The sequence below is a fragment of the Choloepus didactylus genome, chromosome 3, assembly GCF_015220235.1.
Source record: "Choloepus didactylus isolate mChoDid1 chromosome 3, mChoDid1.pri, whole genome shotgun sequence".
Lineage (NCBI taxonomy): Eukaryota > Metazoa > Chordata > Mammalia > Pilosa > Megalonychidae > Choloepus > Choloepus didactylus.
The window spans coordinates 220,373,544-220,394,908 of NC_051309.1; the positions used below are offsets into that span (position 1 = coordinate 220,373,544).

At 37.3% G+C, this 21,365-nt stretch overlaps 1 protein-coding gene across 7 annotated transcripts in view; it reads left to right on the plus strand.

Annotated features, from left to right (window-relative positions):
• UNC5D (unc-5 netrin receptor D) overlaps nucleotides 1-7,636 on the plus strand; it is a 536,791-nt gene extending 529,155 nt beyond the window's left edge. For all 7 annotated transcript variants that reach the window (XM_037831350.1, XM_037831353.1, XM_037831351.1 and 4 more), the window contains one exon: nucleotides 1,552-7,636. In XM_037831350.1, the coding sequence (XP_037687278.1) occupies nucleotides 1,552-1,756 (205 nt within the window). In that variant the 3' untranslated portion in view covers nucleotides 1,757-7,636. The remainder of the gene's footprint in view (nucleotides 1-1,551) is intronic.
• The last annotated feature ends 13,729 nt before the right edge of the window (nucleotides 7,637-21,365 follow it).

A 21,365-nucleotide genomic window follows, 5' to 3' on the forward strand; every position in this document is an offset into this window, starting at 1 on the left:
TTTCTATCCCTGCTGTAAAAGTGCCTGTGAAAACTAGTGATCTTTAAGCTTTCATATTTTTTGCTATGATGAAAACTAAGTTTCATCATAGCAAACTTGTCTGAGGTTAGCATTTTTTTTTCACTGAAGATGCCATATCATCTGAAAAAAAGCTCTTAATAATCACTCAGCTGGTGGATATTGACTAAACACATGTCATATATGACTAGTATTATAAGTACTTTAGTGGATTCAGGAAATTTTTATATATCATCCTTCCCCTCCTGGAGTTTGTAGTCTTACAGGAAGGCAGAGTTCACGTGCATGAAATATATAAGCATTTTACTCAAATGAAAGTTTAAGCAGAAGCATAAAAACCAGTCAGAGAAGACAAATTATTTTGAACAAAGAGGAGACGAAAATCAAAGTAGGCATTGAAGGAGTGTAGGATATTGAGAAACAGAAGGTAATGTGAGGAAGTAGGCATTCCTAGTGGTTATTATAGGATAGGAAAGGATAAATTGAGTGAAAGCAAGAAGTATATTATTATCTAAGTCAGAATAGATTGCTCAAAGGGTTAAAGAAGACTTAGTACAGATATCTGTATTGTCCTAGCTAGGTTAAGATCAGGCCAAGGAAGACATTGAAAAGCAATCTAGTAGATAGCTTCTGACTATGGAAGTAGAGTGTGAGGAACTTAGAGAGTTGAGAGCATAAAGATCTCCAAGGATTTTGCTATCAGTTAGGCTATAAAGTGTTAAGATTGTAAATTACATATAAGTATTATGAATGGAGAGGATAGGGTGAATCTGATGAGTATTTCAAAAAAGGAAGAAACAACATAAAGGGAAGAGTTAAAAATATGTCCTTATGTGAGAGATTAGAAGAATAGTTGTAAAATTACTGGGATACCTGTTAGAGTTAGAAGGGGAGCCAGTTAGGATTCATGGAGATATCGACTGTGGATGCACTGAGTTTGAGGTGGTGGAGGGACATCTAATTTGAGCAATGCCACGGTCATTTGGAAATCTGTAACTAGCTCCCATTTACCTCTAAGGTTGGAGGTACAGATTTAGAGTGTCAACTTGGAGTTAGAAACCACGCCACCTAATATATTTGCCCACTGTGGAAGGAAAGGAAGAACAAGAAATCAAAGACAAAACCTTGATATCCCTTACATTTACCAAGGGAGAGATGATGAGGGTTGATATTTTGGAAAAATAGGAATAAGTTACTTCATCATGTAAGCTAATGAAATAGAGCTTTTCAGGAGGGTGCAGGCCCCCTCCCCCTCTTCTCTCTCTCACACACACACACATGCACACACACTGTGACCTTAAAGAAGATGAGAACCAAATGAAGATTTGGAGGATATGGTCATTGGTTACATCACAAAGTACAACTTCGGTTGCATGTTGAGACAAAAACTGAACTGCCTCAGATCTGCCTCGGCATAGCTTTCTACCTCTATTGCAATAATATCCATTAAAATTCATTTTTAACTCCCTCCTGATGATTTTTATTTCTTCTTTTATTTTTGTTCTTTTTGTTTGTTTATTTGACTTTATCTAGGAATTTATCTTATTTTGCTACACAAAGTAGCCCATCCGCTGTCATTTTGAACCTGTGGGAAGCTCGTCATCAGCAAGACGGTGACCTTGACTCCCTGGCCTGTGCCCTTGAAGAGATTGGGAGGACACACACGAAACTCTCACACATTACGGAACCCCAGCTCGATGAAGCCGACTTCAGCTACAGCAGACAAAACGGACTCTAGTCCACTTTCTCTCATGAGGCAGCGCGACGGCCAGCTTCGGGACATTTGCTTTACATGGGAAAGAAGGTGGCAGCTTTCTGCCCAGTGGCATTTGGGGAATTCAGCCTTCATTTACAATCAGTGAGAATCCCTGATTGAAGAAACTGAGTTTTATATAAGTAAACATGTTACGGGGGAAATGGACTTGCTCCCTTAGGTGTTAGAGGGCCTCGCCGTCCCCTCCAAATCCACACCTTGGCTAACGATGGATAAGCTCCTTATATTTGAAGTGGCAAGGATGACAGACAGGGGCACATCTAGATAGAAGGAGCTGTGGGGAAAGGTTAGCTATAAAAAACCTGGGAAACAGAGATTGAGTAAGTGCATGTTTTGAAACAGGTTTTTAATGATGTGCCCCAAAGGACCAGCTGATTCTGGTACCAGATTGTTAGCATTTTCTACCACCTGGCATCTGTGATGTTGGGAATTATCCTAAAACTGGCTTTTAGAAGTGAATCAGGGTTGCCAACCCATTTGTACTACTTCAACAATGCCAAGGAGAAAATGAGAGCATTTAGAACTTAGAATCTGAGTATGTCACACCAGCACCAGTTCCCTATCTGTTCTAGCCTTTGAATGGATACAAGATCAAGCAGTAAGACAGATCCCAAACTAGTTCTTGCAGTGTGCCCCACCTTCATCATTTTCTCCTAGAGACAGATCTCCCCCCATTATTTCCTTCCCCTCCTTGCCCATTATGACATAAAGGAGAGGTTTCCAGGAGCATATTTAGACTTTTCATTATGGAAATGTATTTCTTCTAACTCAACAATTAGGACCAGCTCTATTCCCAGCTAAGCCCCTCAAATGGCTTAGAACACTGTTATAACACAGCTTATTGCATGGATTAGAGACAAAAGAGATCAAATCAGGTCCAAGGAAACATAGGAACTGTAGATGTCACTTGCTTCAAATAAGCTGTAATTTTAGGAGGCAGGTGGTGTTGATCTGGTTCCCCAAAATTGTTGTCATAGGAGATGAGAGATTTTAATATACCTTTAAATCCAGGTTCCTGACATTTTATAGCCTTTTGGTACTATCGTAATCACAGAATCTCTCAGCAGGGCTACAGGTCACCCTCCTTACATATCTTGAGAGAAGAGCAGACAGTATTTGCTCTAACTGATATTCAAGAAAATAAAGCAGAGGAATTCCTCTACCAGAATGTTCAGAAAACCGGATACATTTCTCAGTGAACATTCCATCGCTGATTATGCAACCTCACCAATACGCATTCTCTATAGAACCATTAAAATTTGGCTATTGTTTTATGATTTTTTTTTAATAGGAGGGACTGCTATCATGGAGAATTGCAATCCACAGATAAGTCACAACTTTCATCTTTATTCCAGAATTTTGTCCTATTAGATCGTTTTTGACAAGATGTCTTGGTAGACTAAAGATGGACAGATCTGCTCCTGCTCATCCTCTGGTGGATGTTCTAACTAGCTGTCCTCAGTCAGGACAGCCAGACTCAAAGATCTAGATTACCATAAGGCAGCTAATCAGCCACTTAGAGCTTGGCTACATTAGAATAAAATAAAGGGAAGCAGGAAGTCGGAGAGGTGGGGAATACTTGGCAGTGGGGTTATGATCAAAATTTTTTAAACAAATTTTCATAGATCCCTTGTAAAAAAAATGTTATAAACCTCTAGCCAAGTGAAAAAGACCTAAAAACAGGTTGAATTTATGGATAAGACATTGAAGAACTCTTGAATGTGTTGGCCATTTTCTCTAACTAATATGTGGTATATGCAGTGCCCTGTAATAGAAGGCTTTGCTATGTGAAATTCAAAAACATCTTGACTTTTCTCAGGAACCAAAGGTTTATTGTATAGAACAAGCAAATCCTTTTAGAACTGTAAAGCATATTTTCAAAATACATATCTAGATCAGGAATAGACCCTTTTGCTAGTATGCTCAACTTGTTTATTCCCTCTAGGGGACAAGAAAGAAAACATGAAAATTAATTCATTTGACAACCCTGATATAATTTCTGAGCGAGAAAGAGGTAGAAGTTGATGATCAATCACCCTAAACAAACTAAGGTGGTTGGCATGGGTGGTATGACAAAGTAATCTGCATTAACTATTGAGTAATAAATTATAGAAAACATATTACTGATCCTTTGTTAGTATCCGTCTTTGAGGGCTTTTTTTTTTTTAAACATTTTACCCTGTTTTTGATCTTCCTACTAATTGGCCTTATCAGTGTTTTATCCATTCTTTGATTCCACACAGGTAGTGTTTCAATTTTTGATATATTTTTAAAATATTTTATAGCAGACCAAAATTTTAAATAATTACCCAAAAATCCATTTAGATTATTTTAAGATGAGATGAAATTATTGCTACACCCTGAATGGAATTTCTTCCCATGGATATTTTTGGGCCTAAGATTTCAAGATGCACTTGGACATCATATCATATAGACGGACAAAGGAAACAACTTAACATGATTTACCTCTGATTTCAGCCCAAGGTTCAAATCCATCTTGCAGTCCATTTTGTTCCTTATTTATATTTCTCTATTCATTGTTTCTGCTAGAATAATACATAGGATTTGTACAGAAGCATATGAAATTATGTGGCCGTTGTATGTCAAGATTGTGCAGTATTTACAGTAGAATTCCAAAGAGAACCCGTTTTCGTGATACTTATGGACCAAGGGGTTTAATTCACAATGAACTGGTTACTCACTGTGACCCCTTTGTTCTGTTTTGATACTAGCCCACCACAAATGCCCTTTTCAAAAGAGATTTACTTGTCGGTCTATGGCCTTACTTTGAAAGTCTTGTTGTCCTAGTGTGAAATGAACCAAAAATTTTAAAGGGGCCTTTAGTACTTGGTGAGCTACTTAAAAGTTTTATAAAATATCCCACATAACACCAAATCTCTCAGTCCTCATAGGCATTTAAGTCTAATAGTCATGCTTTAAACATGACTTAAATCTATGCCACCAAAATGGTGCACTTCACAGCTTCACCAGACTGCAGAATCATAAAGTTAATTTATAGTTTTTACAACATTGCTTGTGCAGTCTTACTGGTTTACATTATATCCTTTAAGTTGAAAGGAAGCTTGCTCTATGGATTTAAATGCAAACTTCATTTACCGGTGCAGGAAGTCACATAAAACTCAGATGTACCATCACAAAAATTTTATTGGCCTTTTTTTTAAGAGATGGCAAGAAATTGACACAGTTTTCCTTAAAGAGGAGAACTTTAAAAAAAAAAAAAAAAAATCTCCAACTGCAGCTGTTATCCTTTTCCATAGTCCGCATATTTTTCTTTCAGTTGGCTTTGAGGGGATATTAAGTCAAATCACTATAACAGGGGTTCTCTTTGGTTTAAGGTTCTGGATCTATTGCAACTATTTTCCTTGACAGAAATTCTCAATACGTGGATTAAGAAGCAAAGGTAGAATATTAAAATGATGTAATCGTTTGGTTTTGGATAGTAGTCTCCACCTGCCAAACTTCCGGCAGATTTACCTGTGAATTTCAAAAGGTTACATAATTTTTCAGTGTGCTTTTGTTCTCCCTTTTAGCCATTTCCCTTCAATCTCTTAGTCCCTCTGTCCACTTTAAATGTGTTGAAAAATACAGCTGTTAGATGTGTTGAAATGTTCTCCCAGAAATATATGTTCCAGCTCTTAGAAGTTCAGAGAAACTGAAAGAGCTGAGAATTGTGCCTCTCCAGCCATCCTGTGGCCCATTTTAATTATTTTTCCTCCTGAAATATCGTGAAGTTCTGACTCCTTAGTAGCTCCCATTGGCTGGATGAGAGGCGACATCTACAACAAATGGGAGAGCAAAATGTTGTCCTAAAAGATAGTGACAAAATTTTATTAGCCCATTGGTGTTAGTTGCCATAGAGCTGTATTTGAAAATTGATGCTTTAGCCAAAAGATGAATGGCCACTGTTTCTGCCGTTTCCACTGTTCTGTCTGCATAGAATTTTCCTGAACTACAAGCAAAAATGTATTTTGTCAAATGTCACAACAGTGAAAATGTTACTAATCTTAGATGTGTTGCATATTTTGCATTTTTACTTTCCAAAGTCTTTCAAAAGCTGCAGTTCTAGAGCTGTTTGGCTGTATTGGCTGCATGTGGTGTTTTTGCAAAAGCAATTCTAGGAGAGCCAGTGTCAACTTTGAACTCCTCACATCCCCAATGCAGGGCCATTAACCAAATTAAAACGGCAATGTGTATGCTGTCTTTTTCCCAAAAGATCAAAGGGGATGGAAATCAGACCTGGCCCATTAGTCACTAGTGTGTAGTGCTGTGATCTGAAGTAGGAAATTTAACTCACATAGAATAATTGTGGTTTTTGAAGCAGCTACTCATCGCTTTTTCTTTCTGCTGTGAAGATCATGGATTTGGAACATCCTCACGAGGTGGGCCTAAGACAGTGAGTGACATTACTCTTCATGTCCTAGAACCCACCCTCCATGTGAACCCAAAGATTAAAAAAGACAGTAAGCTTCATGTTTAGGCCTGAGCTTAAATCCTTATTCCCTCACCCCTTAATTTTGAATTCAGTGGGGGGTACACCTTTTTTCCCCAAAAGTTATACTTTTGAATTATAAAATATCTCTTGAAATTTGGAAATGCAGTTCTTTGCATGAATGGTAATAAGTGTCCAAAACTCTCACAAAAGGCTTCACCACAATGGAATTGGCCTTTTGCCTCAAATTTTGCTAACCCTAAAAAATATTTCACTTATTTCAGGCATTATTTATGTACAAGTTCCCAAGTTGGGCAAATTATACAATTCCATTAAAATGTGACAGATGAAATGGGTGAAGATTTAACAGAGGTTCTGTTGAAATCATGAAAAGGAAAGAGGATTTTTGAGGGGAGTTTGTAGGAAGAATATGTTGCCTTATGATCCCATTACTGAAACATTTCCATGACAATTTCAGAAATAGTTCTAATAATTCTAAATCTCTCTATTAATGAGCCCCAATGATGCTCAGGGGAAGTCATGCTTTACTAGGAGGTGTCAATCTAAGTCTCTTCAGAGTATGACTAAAAATTTCCATTAAAAAACACTTCCCAAAACTAGTCCCAGCTTACATAGGCTGCTCCCTTTCAAAAGTTCTCTGTATGAGGGTGGGAAAAACTCAGTCTGTGGGAATTTTCTAGTCAGGAAAACAATTTTCTTCTTTTAAAAATTGGAACAAAGACTCCTAATTAAAGTTTCCCATTCTTCATAATCGTATCTGATTGGCACAGTAAGGCTCGATCAAGAAATGTTGCAAAAATAAGCGTTTAGATGAAAACTGACTTATTCTCCTGACCAAGACTCAAACACTATGAGTAATTGATTACCTCCATTTCTGCATGAAATAATTTTAAAACAGATTTCATTTTTTTCTGTTTATTTTTGGAAGGTGTGTTGGGGGGCAGGCTCTTTCAAGTGATTCATATCTCAGACCCATCCCACTTTCAACTTTTATTTGATGTGTTCAAAGCCAAAAAAAAAAAAAAGCAGGGCTGAACACTTAATTTGACATGAAGCTGATGGAGTGAGCAAGCCAGAGGAGAGAATTTGAATAAAGCATGGCCTTGGCTTCATACCACACTTTTTGTGCCTTGTATTATCAATGTAAATTCTGAATGTTGTACAGTAAATATTTGGATGGACTTCTTAGAAAAGGCTGCACTGGCTTCTTTTTCAGCACATGTACATATCTATAAATATATATACATATATATTTGGTATTGCCAAACATCTGTGTTATATTGTATTGAACAAAATGGACAGTTTGGATGTTTTATGTAGAGTTTGCAAAAAACACTGGATGGTTACAGACTTTTCAAGATAAATGTACAGGCGTAAATTAATGCATATCTGTTATTTATGAATAAAGAGTCTTTTATTGACATTTTAGGACACTCCATGAGTGAACTTTGAAATCCCAAATGAGGTCCCACTCTACACACCTCCTTCCATATCCTAGCAGGAGCTGGGATGCTACAACAAGGACACTTTTCAAATAAATATTAACATATTGAACTTAACTCCTCACTCTGATGTCATGAGTGAGACATTCTGAGGCTACGAGAAACAAATACAAAATTACGTTCTCCTAACATTCCCATTCCTCCCAAAAAAGCACACATGCTCACATGCATGGAAACTCACCTTCCCTTAAGATATATTTTCATATACCCTTAGATAAGCAGAGCCATACCATAATAGTGACAGCATTCAGCTTATTACTCAAAATGCTTGGGTGATTTTTGTAGAGGGTATGGAACATTTTCTGCCTCTCCATGACAATTGTTTAAGAAAATAAGTACAATGCTGTACATTTCAAAAACATCTTGACTGAATGAATCTGTTTTAAATGGCTTTTGAAAATGCTGAAAGCGCTCAAGAATTTCATCATAACTTCTTAGAGAGGGTCAGACCGGTTTGAACTCTATGATCTACTCAAAAATGGGTCTGATTATTTAAACTAGCTGGTTATAGTATAAAAGGAAGTCAAACATTTGTTTAAGCCAGGATTCCAAAGCAGTTTTTTGTTGTTACTTTTCTTTTTTTTTTTTAAACAAAATACTGTTTCACAGAAAGATATTTGATTTTATTAAATTATGTTTGGTAAGCTATGGAGTAAAATGAAACATAAGATCCTAATCACCTGAGCCTGACTTGGCTTATCTCAGCTGAGCTTCCATGTATCTTCGTCAGCTCAAGGTGGGGTGGAGCTAGACTTCTGGGCCAGCCTAGGCTCCCTCACCAACCTGGGGCTTGGCTCCACAAAAGGACTCATTAAACTCTGCTCCATGTGTCCGGGGGTAAGCTGGGCATGTTCTCATATTAAAGGCAGAGGGAGAGCAGTATGCAAAGCCTTTTCTTATTTTTTTAATTCATTTTTATTGAGACGTATTTACATCTCATGCAGTCATCTGTGGTGTACAATCAGCTGTTCACAGAACCATCATATAGTTGTGCATTCATCACCCTAATCTATTTTTTGAACATTTTCCTTATACCAGAAAAAGCAAAAATAAGAATAAAAAATAAAAGTAAAAAAGAACACCCAAACCTTCCCCCCCCATCCCACCCTATTTTTCATTTAGTTTTTGTCCCCATTTTTCTACTCATCCATCCATACACTGGATAAAGGGAGTGTGATCTACAAGGCTTTCACAATCACACTGTCACTCCTTGTAAGCTACATTGTTACACAATCGTCTTCAAGAGTCAAGGGTTGCAGTTTGACAATTTCAGGTGTTTACTTCTAGCTATTCCAATGCATTAAAACCTAAAAAACATTATTTGTATTGTGCGTAAGAATGCCCAGAGTGACCTCTCAACTCCATTTGAAATCTCTCAGCCACTGTAACTTAATTTTGCTTCATTTTGCATCCCCCTTGAGGTCAAGAAGATATTCTCAATGTCGGGTCCAGATTCATCCCTGGGAGTCATATCGTGTGTTGCCAGGGAGATTTATACCCCTGGGAGTCAGGTCCCACGTAGTGGGGAGGGCAGTGAGTTCACCTGCCAAGTTGGCTTAGCTAGAGAGAGAGAGGGCCAACAAAGAGGCACTCGGGGAGACTCTCAGGCACAACTACAAGCAGGTTTAGCTTCTCCTTAGTATGCAAAGGCTTTTGAAGCCTAGTCTTGAATTACCATCATTCCTGTGAAATCTAATGGCCAAAGTAACTCATAAGAGCAGCCCAGGTTTAAAATACAGGGAAATGGAATTCACTTCCTGATGGGAACTGCTGCAAAATAACATTGCAAATGGTTTAGATACAAGGAGGGGCTTTGATCTCTCTACCATAGATGAGTAAGAATTTGTCAGAGGAAAGTAGAGGAAGAACATTCAAACAGAAAGACTGGTGCTGATCAATATATTAATAGCATCTTATTTAGGAAAGACTCCCTATGGCTTTTCTTGCATCCACTCCTTACCTTCTGTACTACTACAGCAGAACTTCCCACACTTCTCTGCCATGTTAATACACAGAATATCCTATGTTTAACCACGTTTGGGAAAAGCTGAGTTAATCACATTTACAGAGGTTTCTTAATGGGGATACTTCTCAAAAGTTTTAACATTATGAACATAGTCAATAATTTGAATACTTTCAGTGTGCCAGGCACTTCACCTGGATTCACTAATTTAATCCCCTACCAAATATATAAAGTCAGTTCTATTATTACTCAGTTGCATAAATGGGGAAAGTAGGGGATAGTAAGGAAAATTTATGCTAATGTGCATTTTTAATTATCCAGACAAGGCTGCTGTTTGCAGCATTTTCCAAATGTTTATCACCAAATGACTCTTTTCCCATGATTGTGTAGTAACATCTCACAGTTCACATTTCAGGATTCACTTTTCTAAAGATGTATAAGAGATGAATCCTCTATCCTAAATTCAGTCCAGATTTTCCTCTATTTCTTTCGTCTCATCTTTCCATCCATTCCTTTCCACTTTGCAGAATTCATATCTCTAAATTATGAGAAGCCCAGGGAAAACTTTTTAGCATTTTAATTCTTGCCTGTATATGCTTTATTTAACCATGCTCCTCTTTAAATCATTAGAAATACATCCTTAATTCTGATGGGAATGAGTTGTAAATATTCTGCTCAACCTTATAAAGACTACTTCTTTAAAAAGCTGGAGGCATGTTGACAAGCAGTTACATCATGTAAACTTGCTCTCTAAAAGACCAGAGCAAAGTTCACTGTATCCTTCCTTTCCAAAGAGTGAATGTTGGGTCTTCAGCCATGGATTAATGCTGTGTGGTTAAATGGTTAAACAGAGCCCAGACTAGGAATTAGAAGGCAGGTGTTCTAATTTTAGCCCTCATGTCTACCAGATGAATCCCAGACAAACCATTTAACTTTTTGAGTCTCAATTTCCGCACTGATAAAATCAGCATCATGAATATCTTGTGCACCTCCCATATTTGAGTACAGCAGAGATCAAATGAAATCTTGTGCATGAAAAAAGCTTTGTATTCTAGGAAGTGCTATGCAGTTGTTGTAATAGAGTTGGAACTGTACTTTGTCAATGGGTAAACGAACAATCAGAAATTAATACTTCCGGACCAAATTAATTGATAGAAATACAGAGAAAATTTTTAAATGACCCATGACTTGTTCTTTTATTTTATGAGAGCTAAGTTCAATAATTTGGTTAAAATACCCATGGAAGCAGAGGTGGTCTCTTCTAGTATCATATCCCTAAAATTTTAAATCCCTTGAGAAAGATCATCAATATGCATGTGTTCTTGACAATGTCATAAGTGAAAAATTGTATAAAACCCTAAAAGTCAATTATGTATTTGTTATCATCACCTGAAAGAGGTAAGAGTTAACACTTCCATTCTGGGGCTTTTATGGGCCCATACTACCATTTCTTATCTTTAAAATCTAGGCAAACAAGGAGGTACAACCCACCATTCAATTCTGCATTCTATTGTCTAATTTCTTTATCCAGCTGTTGAGTTTATTTATTCAAAAATAGTTATTGAATGTCTACTATAGGAGAGACACCATTTTAGGCAATGGGAATATGGCATTGAACAAAACAACTAATATTCCCACTCTCACAGAGATCCATTCTTTTGGGTGGAGACAAAAAGTAAAAAGTGGAAAGAGGATTGGGTTTTCTGTGGGTGTGATTAGGACTGTATTTTTAAGTACAGTTGTCATACAAGGTCTCACTGAGGTGATTTTGACTAAAGACCTGAAGGGGGTAAAATGTGAATCAAGAAGGCACCTGGAGGAAGGGAATTTGAGGAAGACCTGAAGGAGAATTATGGTGATGCCATGTATATAAAAGGAACAACGAAGAGGTCGGTGTGGCTGGAGCAAAAGTGAAAGTGTAGTGGAGATAAGGTAAAGGGGGGCAGATGACATATGATCTTACAAGACTTTGACTTTTACTCTCTGTGAAATGGGAAGATATTGAAAGAATTTGAGCACAGTGTGGCAATGATCACTTTGGTGGCTCTTTTGAAAGTATGCTGTAGTCAAGGGAAGGGATGAAGCAGGGAGAATGCTATTGCAATAATCTAGGGAAGAAATAATTGTGGCTTGGTTCAGAGTGGTTACAGTGGAGGTGATGAGAGGTATTTGAATTATGGATTCAAAAGTAGAGCTGGCAGAATTTCCTGATGAAATGGATGGATGTTGTAATAGGAAGGGAAGAATTGATTATGCCTCCAAGATTTTCAGTATGAGCACCTAGAAGTATGGAGGTGGCACCATCTGGGATGGAAATACAGTAGAAAGTACAGATTACAGGGAGGGGTGAGACCAGGGCCTCTATTTTGTATGTGTTCAGTTCAAAACCTCTGTCAGACATCCAAGTAGAAATTTAGAATACACAGTTGGATATAACCATCTGGAGTTCAGGGGAGGGGTATATATGTGGAAGTTGTCAATATATAAATGGTATTTAAAACCATGAGACTGCACCAAGCCCTGGGGCACTTGAACATTAAGACCTGCAGGAGATGTGAAGGATTCAGAAAAGGACACTTGGAAAGAATGGCTACTGAGGTAAAAGGAAAAGCGTAAGAAGGATGCCCAGGAAGCAAGTCAAGAAAGTGTGGCAAGGAAGAGTGCATGAGCATTTGTGTCAAATGCTGATGATAGCTCAAGTAAGATGAATATTAATAATTGGCCTTTGAATTTCACAATGTGGACATCATTTGTCATCATGACAAGACTATTTAGATTGAAAATGTTGGAGGGGAGCCAGTTTGAAGTGGATTCAAGAAAAAATGGGAAGAGAGGAAAAGGGGACAGTCAGAACAACCAGTTCTTTTGAGGAGCTTTGTTATAAAGGGAGGAGAGGTTTATTTTAAGCATCTCAGCAAGTGAAATGCTTAAACCTGATTTTATGAAGTGGTTTATTTATCATTGACAACAAGGCCTATAAGAGGGCCATCACACAACCAAAAATGTCTGCAGACATACCAAGTGACCCCTGGGGTCCTAAATTGTTCTCAGTTGAGAACCCCTGTTGATAATATGTTGATGAGACTGAGTGGCTAAGGAGAAGTAAAGGATAAACTCATTGGAGAGTCAAAATCCAAGGAATTTAGAATGGAAGTACATTGTATGTGGACAAATATCACTTGTATTGTTATGGAAAAGCATTTTTTCATCCAGTTTTCTTTAACTTCTACTCCCTACCCCCTTCAGAGCTGTAATGTAGCCTAGTCAATAGAAGTCAAAGGAACACCCCCACCCCCATGGAATTAGATCATCCATAAAGGGTTAGCTACACAAAACCCAGCACTGTAAAGACACTCAGTACACTCTTTTGCCCGCGTTCAAGTTTTTGACAATTTTTTTCATGGTAATACTTAGTGTTGAAAGACAGTTGGAAATCTGTTGGAAGATTTTCATTTGTGCATCATCCATCTCTCAACTCTCAACTCTCCAAGTCTCTTCTGTGGATTACTTTTTCTCTCTGCTACCTTCAAACTTGCAAGCTCATTCTATTTCTTTGCCATCAACATAAGTAACTCACCTTCTGAAGCCACTAAGGGAACACAGAAGTTGTTGGCCTCTTCTACTATCTTCACCCTTGTGTCTAAATCTAAAAATCTGCCAATGCTGAACTTGTCTGAGGATAGTTTTTCATAGATACTGTAAAGTGGCTGGCCAGGATGGGTAAAACGTCTTTCAATATGTGAATCTTCTTTCATCACTGACATGCCCACAATACCCCTCTTTTTCTTTCTTTTCTATTTTTCCCGATATTCAATATAAATAGACCCAGGGGAATTTAATATTTGTCTTCAAAGATGTGAATATCTGTCATACAGAGGAGGGATTAGATTTCTTCTGCGTGGCCCCAAGTGATAGAAATAGGACCAACTGCACAGAAACACCCGGGAGACCTTCTTTTTCCTCCTTTGTTTTAAGCATAATTTTCACAGAGTTGACCAAATATGAGATGACCTTTTAAGGAATATTAAAATCATCTTGTAATTGTGATTCATAGATTTCATTAAAAAGCAAATAGTGTCAAACTGTATTTGTGAACACTTTTTTTTTTTTCAGTTCTTTGATGAATCATTCCCTCCCAAGCCCTCTTTCAGATCTTTCTCTCTTTTCCTTCAGATTGAGATTCTTGGTTTCTCCCACTTTGCAGGTCTGCCTCCTCTAGTCCATGGGTGGGCAGACTGTTTCAGTAAGGCCAGAAAGTAAATATATTAGGCTTTGCATTCCCCAGTGTCTCTGCTAAAACTATTCAACTCTGCCATTGTAACATGAAAGCAGTCACAGATAACGTGGGGAGAAAATGGGTGTGGCTGTGTTGCAATAAGACTTTATTTATGGACTCTGAAATTTGATTTTCATATAATTTTTATGTTTCACATATTATTATTCTTGAGAATATTTTTCCGACCATTTAAAACTGTAAAAACTATCCTTAGTACCAAGTGGCAGGCTGGACCTCATAGTTTGCTGACTTCTGCTCTAATTATAGCCCCCAAGGAGGAACAAGTTGTTGAAAGAACACAGTAAAATTCAATGACATCTCATTGGAGAATCTGCAAGTTGAGAGTCTACTGTGGTCCAGAAAAAGATTCTGGTGTTCAATCAGAAGACTTCATAGCTTAACGCTGTTGTCTAAGCAGGCAGTTTAAGAAATAAGTTTCAATTGAAAGTTGATGATGATAAGTGTGTATGTTTTGAACATAATATCCAGAGTAAAAGTGAGTTCAGAAACTCAGATAGGGAAGTAGGAAGCAGAACTATTTATGTTAACTAAACTCTTTCCGAAACTGATCACGCCTCTAAAGTGTTAGCAGTTGTATGATTCTCAGAGAGAGCTTCTTGGGAATAAACCACTCCTCAGTCTGCCTCACAGGAATAAATTTTGACTGCTCAGAAACCAGATTATTGCCTTGTAAAACCAGAACATCCCCTTCTATTATTACCCATTTGGGCTTAAAGTGTAATAGACTACAATAAAGACTCTTTTTATAAGATAAGTTTAAAGATTATTTCCCAGTCCATTTGGTAGCATTTATGTTAATACCATCAAGACGGATCCCCAAAGATAGTGACAAAAAATCAACAGCGCTTGCAAGATTTCCTCAAAGGGAGTTTCTTGACAGCTTTTCATTTTGGAGGAGCTAGTAGAAGGGGATGTACTAAGGTATTCATCTCTGTTTTCACCTGTTTGTTTCAATATATGAGGCTTCATCCATCACTGACGTACCGATTCCCCTCCTCTTCTTTCTTTCCTATTTTTTTTTTTCCATTTTCAATATAATTAGACTCCAGGGAACTTGATAGTTATCTTCAAACACTTGAATGTCCTTCATATTGAAGAAGGCTTAGTCTTGTTCTGCATGGTTTCAAGTAGTAGAGCTTGCAGCAATTGTACAAAATATAAGGGAGACTTTTTTTTTCCTTAATAGAGTGCATAATTTTCACAGAGCTGTCCAAAACTGGAATGAGCTCTCTTTAAGAACTGCCAGTCCCTGAAGGTATTCAGGCAGAGGCTAGACCATGCCTTAAGAGGATTTTGTTAACAACAATTCAAATTCCCTAAAATAAGCAAACTGCCAGATCTAGGATTCTGTGTCAGTGAACAGTTGGTCATCATCTCATATGACAATAACAGCTCCATTTTTTTTACTATTTACTATTGCCAAATACTATGCTGAAAGGCGACACACTTATCTCATTTAATCTTCACAACCCCAAGGTCTATATTCTTTGTATATAAATATTATAATAATGATACCAAGTCCTACAGAGGTTAAATGACTTGTTCTAAATTACACAGCTAGTGAATGAAAGACTCTAGATTTGAATCTAGAGCTACCTAACACTAGAATCCAGGTTCGTAAAACCGTGCCACTTCTTTGTAGCAGTAGCAAGTAATGAGCTTTGAGGGCCTGGTTTGTGTTCTGTGATAGTTTCTAATCTAAAACAGAGAAAAGTAAAGGATACAGAATCTGTGTCTGGAATGCCTTAGAGCTGTGAAAATGAATCATCAACGTGGATACATGTCCACAACGCAATATAGAGTGAAAAAAGTTGCAGAGCGATAGGACACTTTATATAGGATTTCAAAATGTGCAAAATAAAACCACAAAGTATTTAGGGTACATACATGTACATTAAGATATAAATATGGATAGGAATAAAACATACCTAAGGAAGGTATAGTAATTACATCTGAGGAATGAGGGGAAAGGATGGAATTGGGGAATGTTAAACAAGCTTAACTATGCATCTGGAATATTTTTGTTCTTTAAAAATATGATGGAGAGGAATCTGAAACGAAGGTGGCTAAAATGATAAGACTGTTGTCAAAGCATGTGTGGATGCATAGATTCTTTTTTATTTTTTATGTTTTTTTAATTTTATAGTTGTACATTCATCACCACAGTCAGCACCTGAACATATTCGTTACCCCCAAAATTTTTTAAAAGAATAAAAAAGATAAAAGAAAAAATAAAAATAAAATAAAATATAATAATAAGGTCAGACACCACCACTACCACCACCAGGCATCTATGCTATTTTGATGCTTAAAATATTCCATTTTTAAAAATGTATAATTATGACAAAATTGAAGCAGAAAATCTTATAGATATGTTGCAGATTAAATACATGTTTAATCTCAATCTCCCCCATTCCAATGTCTAAAAAAAAATGATAGCCAGAGAATAAATAGACCATAAACCCACAAAGTCAAGAAAATAGGAAAGGATCAAAAGGCAGTGAGAAGAAATTAATCTGGATGGAGGAGTGGTAACCGAGGTAGCATATCTGAGAAAGCTGAACCCTGACCCTATCAGGGATGAGACTACAATAAAACATTTTAAAATACTCAGAAATAAGATGAAAAGGTTATTTACAAAGTTATCTATTCATTCGTCCAACAAATATTCATTGAGCATCTAGTGTGCAAGTGCTATTCTAGGAGTGGGGATATTCAGTGAACAAATAGTGAAGGTGGGGATTCAGGATCAGTCAGCAAGCAGGATTGACTGAAAGGCTTTCAAAGTTGTGGGTAGATTCCCAGATCTTTTTCTTCATCACAGCAGGGGGCTCCCCTGTGCCCACCAAACAGAGGTTGTTCACTTGGAGATATTGAAATAGACTGGTTTTAGATAAAAAGTTCAGGTACCGTTACAGGCAGCAGTATGGGCCATATTTAGGACTGTGGGATTGACAGCCATTATACTGAACAACGACACCACACATATTCCCATCCTGCTTGGCTCCTACAATGTGAGCAACCAGGCTTCTATCACTCAAGCTGGAAACTGGTGGCTTCCTCTGTGAAGAAACCAAAAGCCCAAGAGAAAAGACCACAGGACACTGACATTTGGAGGCCTTCACATGTGACAGGCAGGGCCAACCTGCTTACCCAACCATGAAGCCCACCAAATGACAAGCTTTGTTATTCAGACAGCTTTGAATAGTTTTTGTGTGTGTGCCTCATTTTTAAACATGAATGGACAGCCAATAATGACCAGGCATGTGAGGAAAGCCTCTAAGATAAAACAAAGAAACCAAAATAGAAAAAAGAGTAAAAGGAACTGAGGGCTAAAAGACAATATAAGGAGAAGAGCATTTAAACTAAATCTAAAAAGAAAAAGGGCCATAAAAGCATCTATAATTAATACTCTTAAAGGGATAAGAAATGCATCTATAAACCATGAAAAAGACGCTAGAAAATGTCAACATAAAACAGCTCTGGTAACCTAAAAATATATCGAAATTTAAAATAATTCCATAGAAATATTTGTAGTTTCAACTTTATAGTTGGGAAAACCTCCAAGAAAGTTGAATAAATGTTATGAAAGTGGGTGAGAAAATAAAAGAAAATTAAAGAATCAGACTTGGAGATTAGTATTCAAATAATAAGAGCTCCAGATAAAATAGAGAAAACAGAGAAAAGAAATTTCAAAAAGAATACAGAAAATTTTCAAATCTCAAAACATGACAAAATTGAAGAGATCTATTAAATATCTGGCCTACTGAATAAAAACCACAAGACATATTAAAAAAAACCACAACAAGACATATTATTTTGAAATTGCAGAACCCCTACGATAGAGAGAATTTCCTAATTTTCCAAAGTAAAAAAGCAAAGGGACATGAGAAAGTAAGTCCTTATACTTCTCTGTTCTGAAGGACATGATTTACAACCTGGAATTCTATACTCAACCAACTTATCATTAAAGTAGGAGGGTACAATAAAGATATTTTCAGACAGGAAATGTCTCAAAACTGTCTTGTATTGGGGAACTTCTGGAGGATATGCTCATGAATATGAGAGAAAACTAGCAGAGAAAAACCTGGAAAACAGGAAATAGATCCAACATAGAAGAGAAGTGAAAGTGATTCCTGAGATAATGTTAAAGGGTAGTTCCAGGATAACTGCTTGTTTCACATTTAGAGAGCAAGAAATCAAAAGGAATCTAGAAGCAGCATCTCCAGGAAGAAAATACACAAGATAAAATGCCTGATGTGTTTGAATATATTCACAGGACATCTTTAAATCTTTTAGGGAGTTTGAAGATAAATGTGTGATTGTTACAGATACAAGTAAGCAAATTAAAAGGTGGTAATACGTGACCTCAGGAAGATCTGGACATTGTGCAAGAAAGAAAATGCCACTGTGATATATTACCCAGCTTACCTGTGACTAATTTTTCATAGTCTTAATAATATAAGCATAGAATATTGATCAGATAAAAAATGGTCAAAGCTACATTGGAAGAAGAGAGTATTTTGAGAGGTTATTTATGAATGAGTGGCTATGCTGTGTTTATATGTTTGTGTACGTGCACATAAATGTGTTGTTATGTGTTTAAGAGAACTTCTCCTATGCCTTAGTAGGAATTCAATAGGGAATATATAAAACTAAAAAAATTTTCAGAAAGAGTGGCATAAAAATGCTCTTTAGAAGTACAGAAGTAAATATAAAAGAATCAGCTAAGAAGTTGAAAGTGGCTGCCACAGGGGAGCAAGAATTAAGAGTGAATAGGATGGAGAAGAAAACAGCTATTTTTTAGCATAAGCTTAGAAGTACCATTTGCCTTTTTAAAATGTACATTTATATTTTACTCTGATAAAGAAAGGAAAAAAAGAAACTAGTACATGAACAGACAATGAGACATTTTCATGAAATGAAAAAGATTTCTATGGTGACTGCAATTCATGGTAAAGGGAAAGAATAAGAGCCTAACTGAAGCACAATGCCCCTAGCATCTGTTTGCTCATTTTAGCAGAAGAAGAGAAAAAAAAGAAATTCCAACAATCATAAATGTCAATACAATAAAAGTCCTGACTGAGTGAAGCAGAAACTAGCATATGGCCAAAGGTTAACTACATGATCATCTTTGCTCTAAGGCTGAACACAGCTTTTCCACTACTTTCATTGCCAAGCATGCTTTTACAGATGCAATTAAAGTCAGAATATTCTCAACTGACATGGTGTACTTAGGGATTGTTTAGTGAATTAAGCCTGCTTGAAAAGTATACAATGGGCAGATTCCTTTTTTTGACACATGGAAGATTCAATCCAAGCCAGATCAATGACATAACATTACTTCAGGCCATGGGAGCCGAGACAGGTCAGGCAGGAAGTAGCAGCAAGAAAGAGGAATTGCCTAAAGTCACACAAAGCTGTAAACCAGAAATGTAAACTATCTTATACCCCATCAGATGTCAAAAATCTCTCTGTTCTAAAATTTCTCTAATAATTAAAAAAAAAAAAAATGTTTTTCAAGCCCCAGAAAGTGAATGTCCAGGACAGTGTGATCAAGAGGCAGGAATTATGAAGGGAAGTAGATCATTCAGCAGAATTACATCTTTAGAAGACTGTGCTGGTTTGTATATATTATGTCCCCCAGAAAAAGCCATATTCGTTAATGCAGTCTTGTGGGGGCAGATGTATTAGTGTGGGTTAGGTTGGAATCTTCTGATTAAGTGTTTCCATGGAGATGTGAGCTACCCAACTGTGAGTGACACCTTTGATTAGAGTGTGACCTCTTGACTGAATGTTTCCACGGAAATGTGGCTCCGCCCATTCAGGGTGAGACTTGCTTAGTTCACTGGAGTCCTATAAAAAGAGCTCACAAACAGAGGGACATGAGAGCAACTGAGAGTGACATTTTGAAGAGGAGCTGCAGCTAAGGGAGGACAAAATGCCCCAAGAGCAACATTTTGGGAAACACCATTTTGAAACGCAACCTGGGAGCAAGCAGACGCCAGCCATGTGCCTTCCCAGCTAACAGAGGTTTTCTGGATGCCAATGTGCCATCCTTCAGTGAAGGTACCCTAGTGTTGATGCCTTACCTTGGACACTTTACAGCCTTAAGACTGTAACTTTGTAACCAAATAAACCCCTTTTATAAAAGCCAATCCACTTCTGGTTTTTTGCAAAACAGCAGCATTAGCAAACTGGAATAAAGACACAAAGGGAATATAAGATATGGTCCCTGCTTATGAAGAAGCATTCAAACTATTGGAGAAGCTATAACTAGAAAACATGAAATTTAAAGAGAGGATTTGGAAACTCTTACAATGAGTAAAGGATATCCAAAACTAAAGGCAAACTTGTATGGTACAGAGATCAAGGCAACGGAGCTAGAGACAAAGAGGATTCACAGGGAAAGTGGTCTTGAGCAAGGCCTTGAGGAATGGATGGAAATTTGGGCTGGTTGCAGAAAGAATATTGAACTATTTGTAGTTTAGAAGCTCAAGTTGGAAGCAATTCTTTATCACATTGTGCATTAGGCAGGGGGTGGTACAGATGGGAAAGTGGGCAGAGTTGAGTGTATCATGTTTTCTTTTTGTCAATTTACTCTAGAATGTGAGTGTATTTCCCTTTCCTTCCTTTAGCTTTTCCTTTGGGAGGCCATGCCTGTGTCAACTTCCCAGTGCCCTGCTTTATTAACTAAGTTGTTGTAAGGGCCCTGCTCTGGATTAGGCTTTGGTTTGAGGAAATGCTGTGGCTGGTTTGGTCTTCTATCCAGACAACTAAAACTTCCTTCATATTAGCAATAAGGCTGTTTCACTTTCTTATCATTCATGTGTTTACTTTTAATTTCCTTCATAAACTTTTCCTTTGCATTTAAAACTTGGCTAACTGTTTGGTGCAAGAAGCCTAGCTTTCAGCCTATCTTGGCTTTCAATATTCCTTCCTTACTAAGCTTGATCATTTCTAGCTTTTGATTTAAACTGACAAACATGTGACTCTTCCTTTTACATGAATGCTTAGAGGCTACTGTAGGGTTATTAAACTGGCCTAACTTCAATATTGTTGTGTCCCAGGCAATAGAGAGGCCCAAAGAGAGAGAGCAAGATGGGGGAATGGCTGGTCATTGGAGCAGTCAGAGCACACTCATTTATCAACTAAGTTTGCTGTGTTATGTGGGTGCAGTTCCTGACACTGGAAAACAATTACAATAGTGACCTCAAAGATCACTGATCACAGATCTCTGTAACAGATTTAATAATGAAAAAGTTTTAAACATTGAGAGCATTACCAAAATGTGACATAGAGACATGAAATGAACCCATGCTGTTGAAAAAAACATGGTG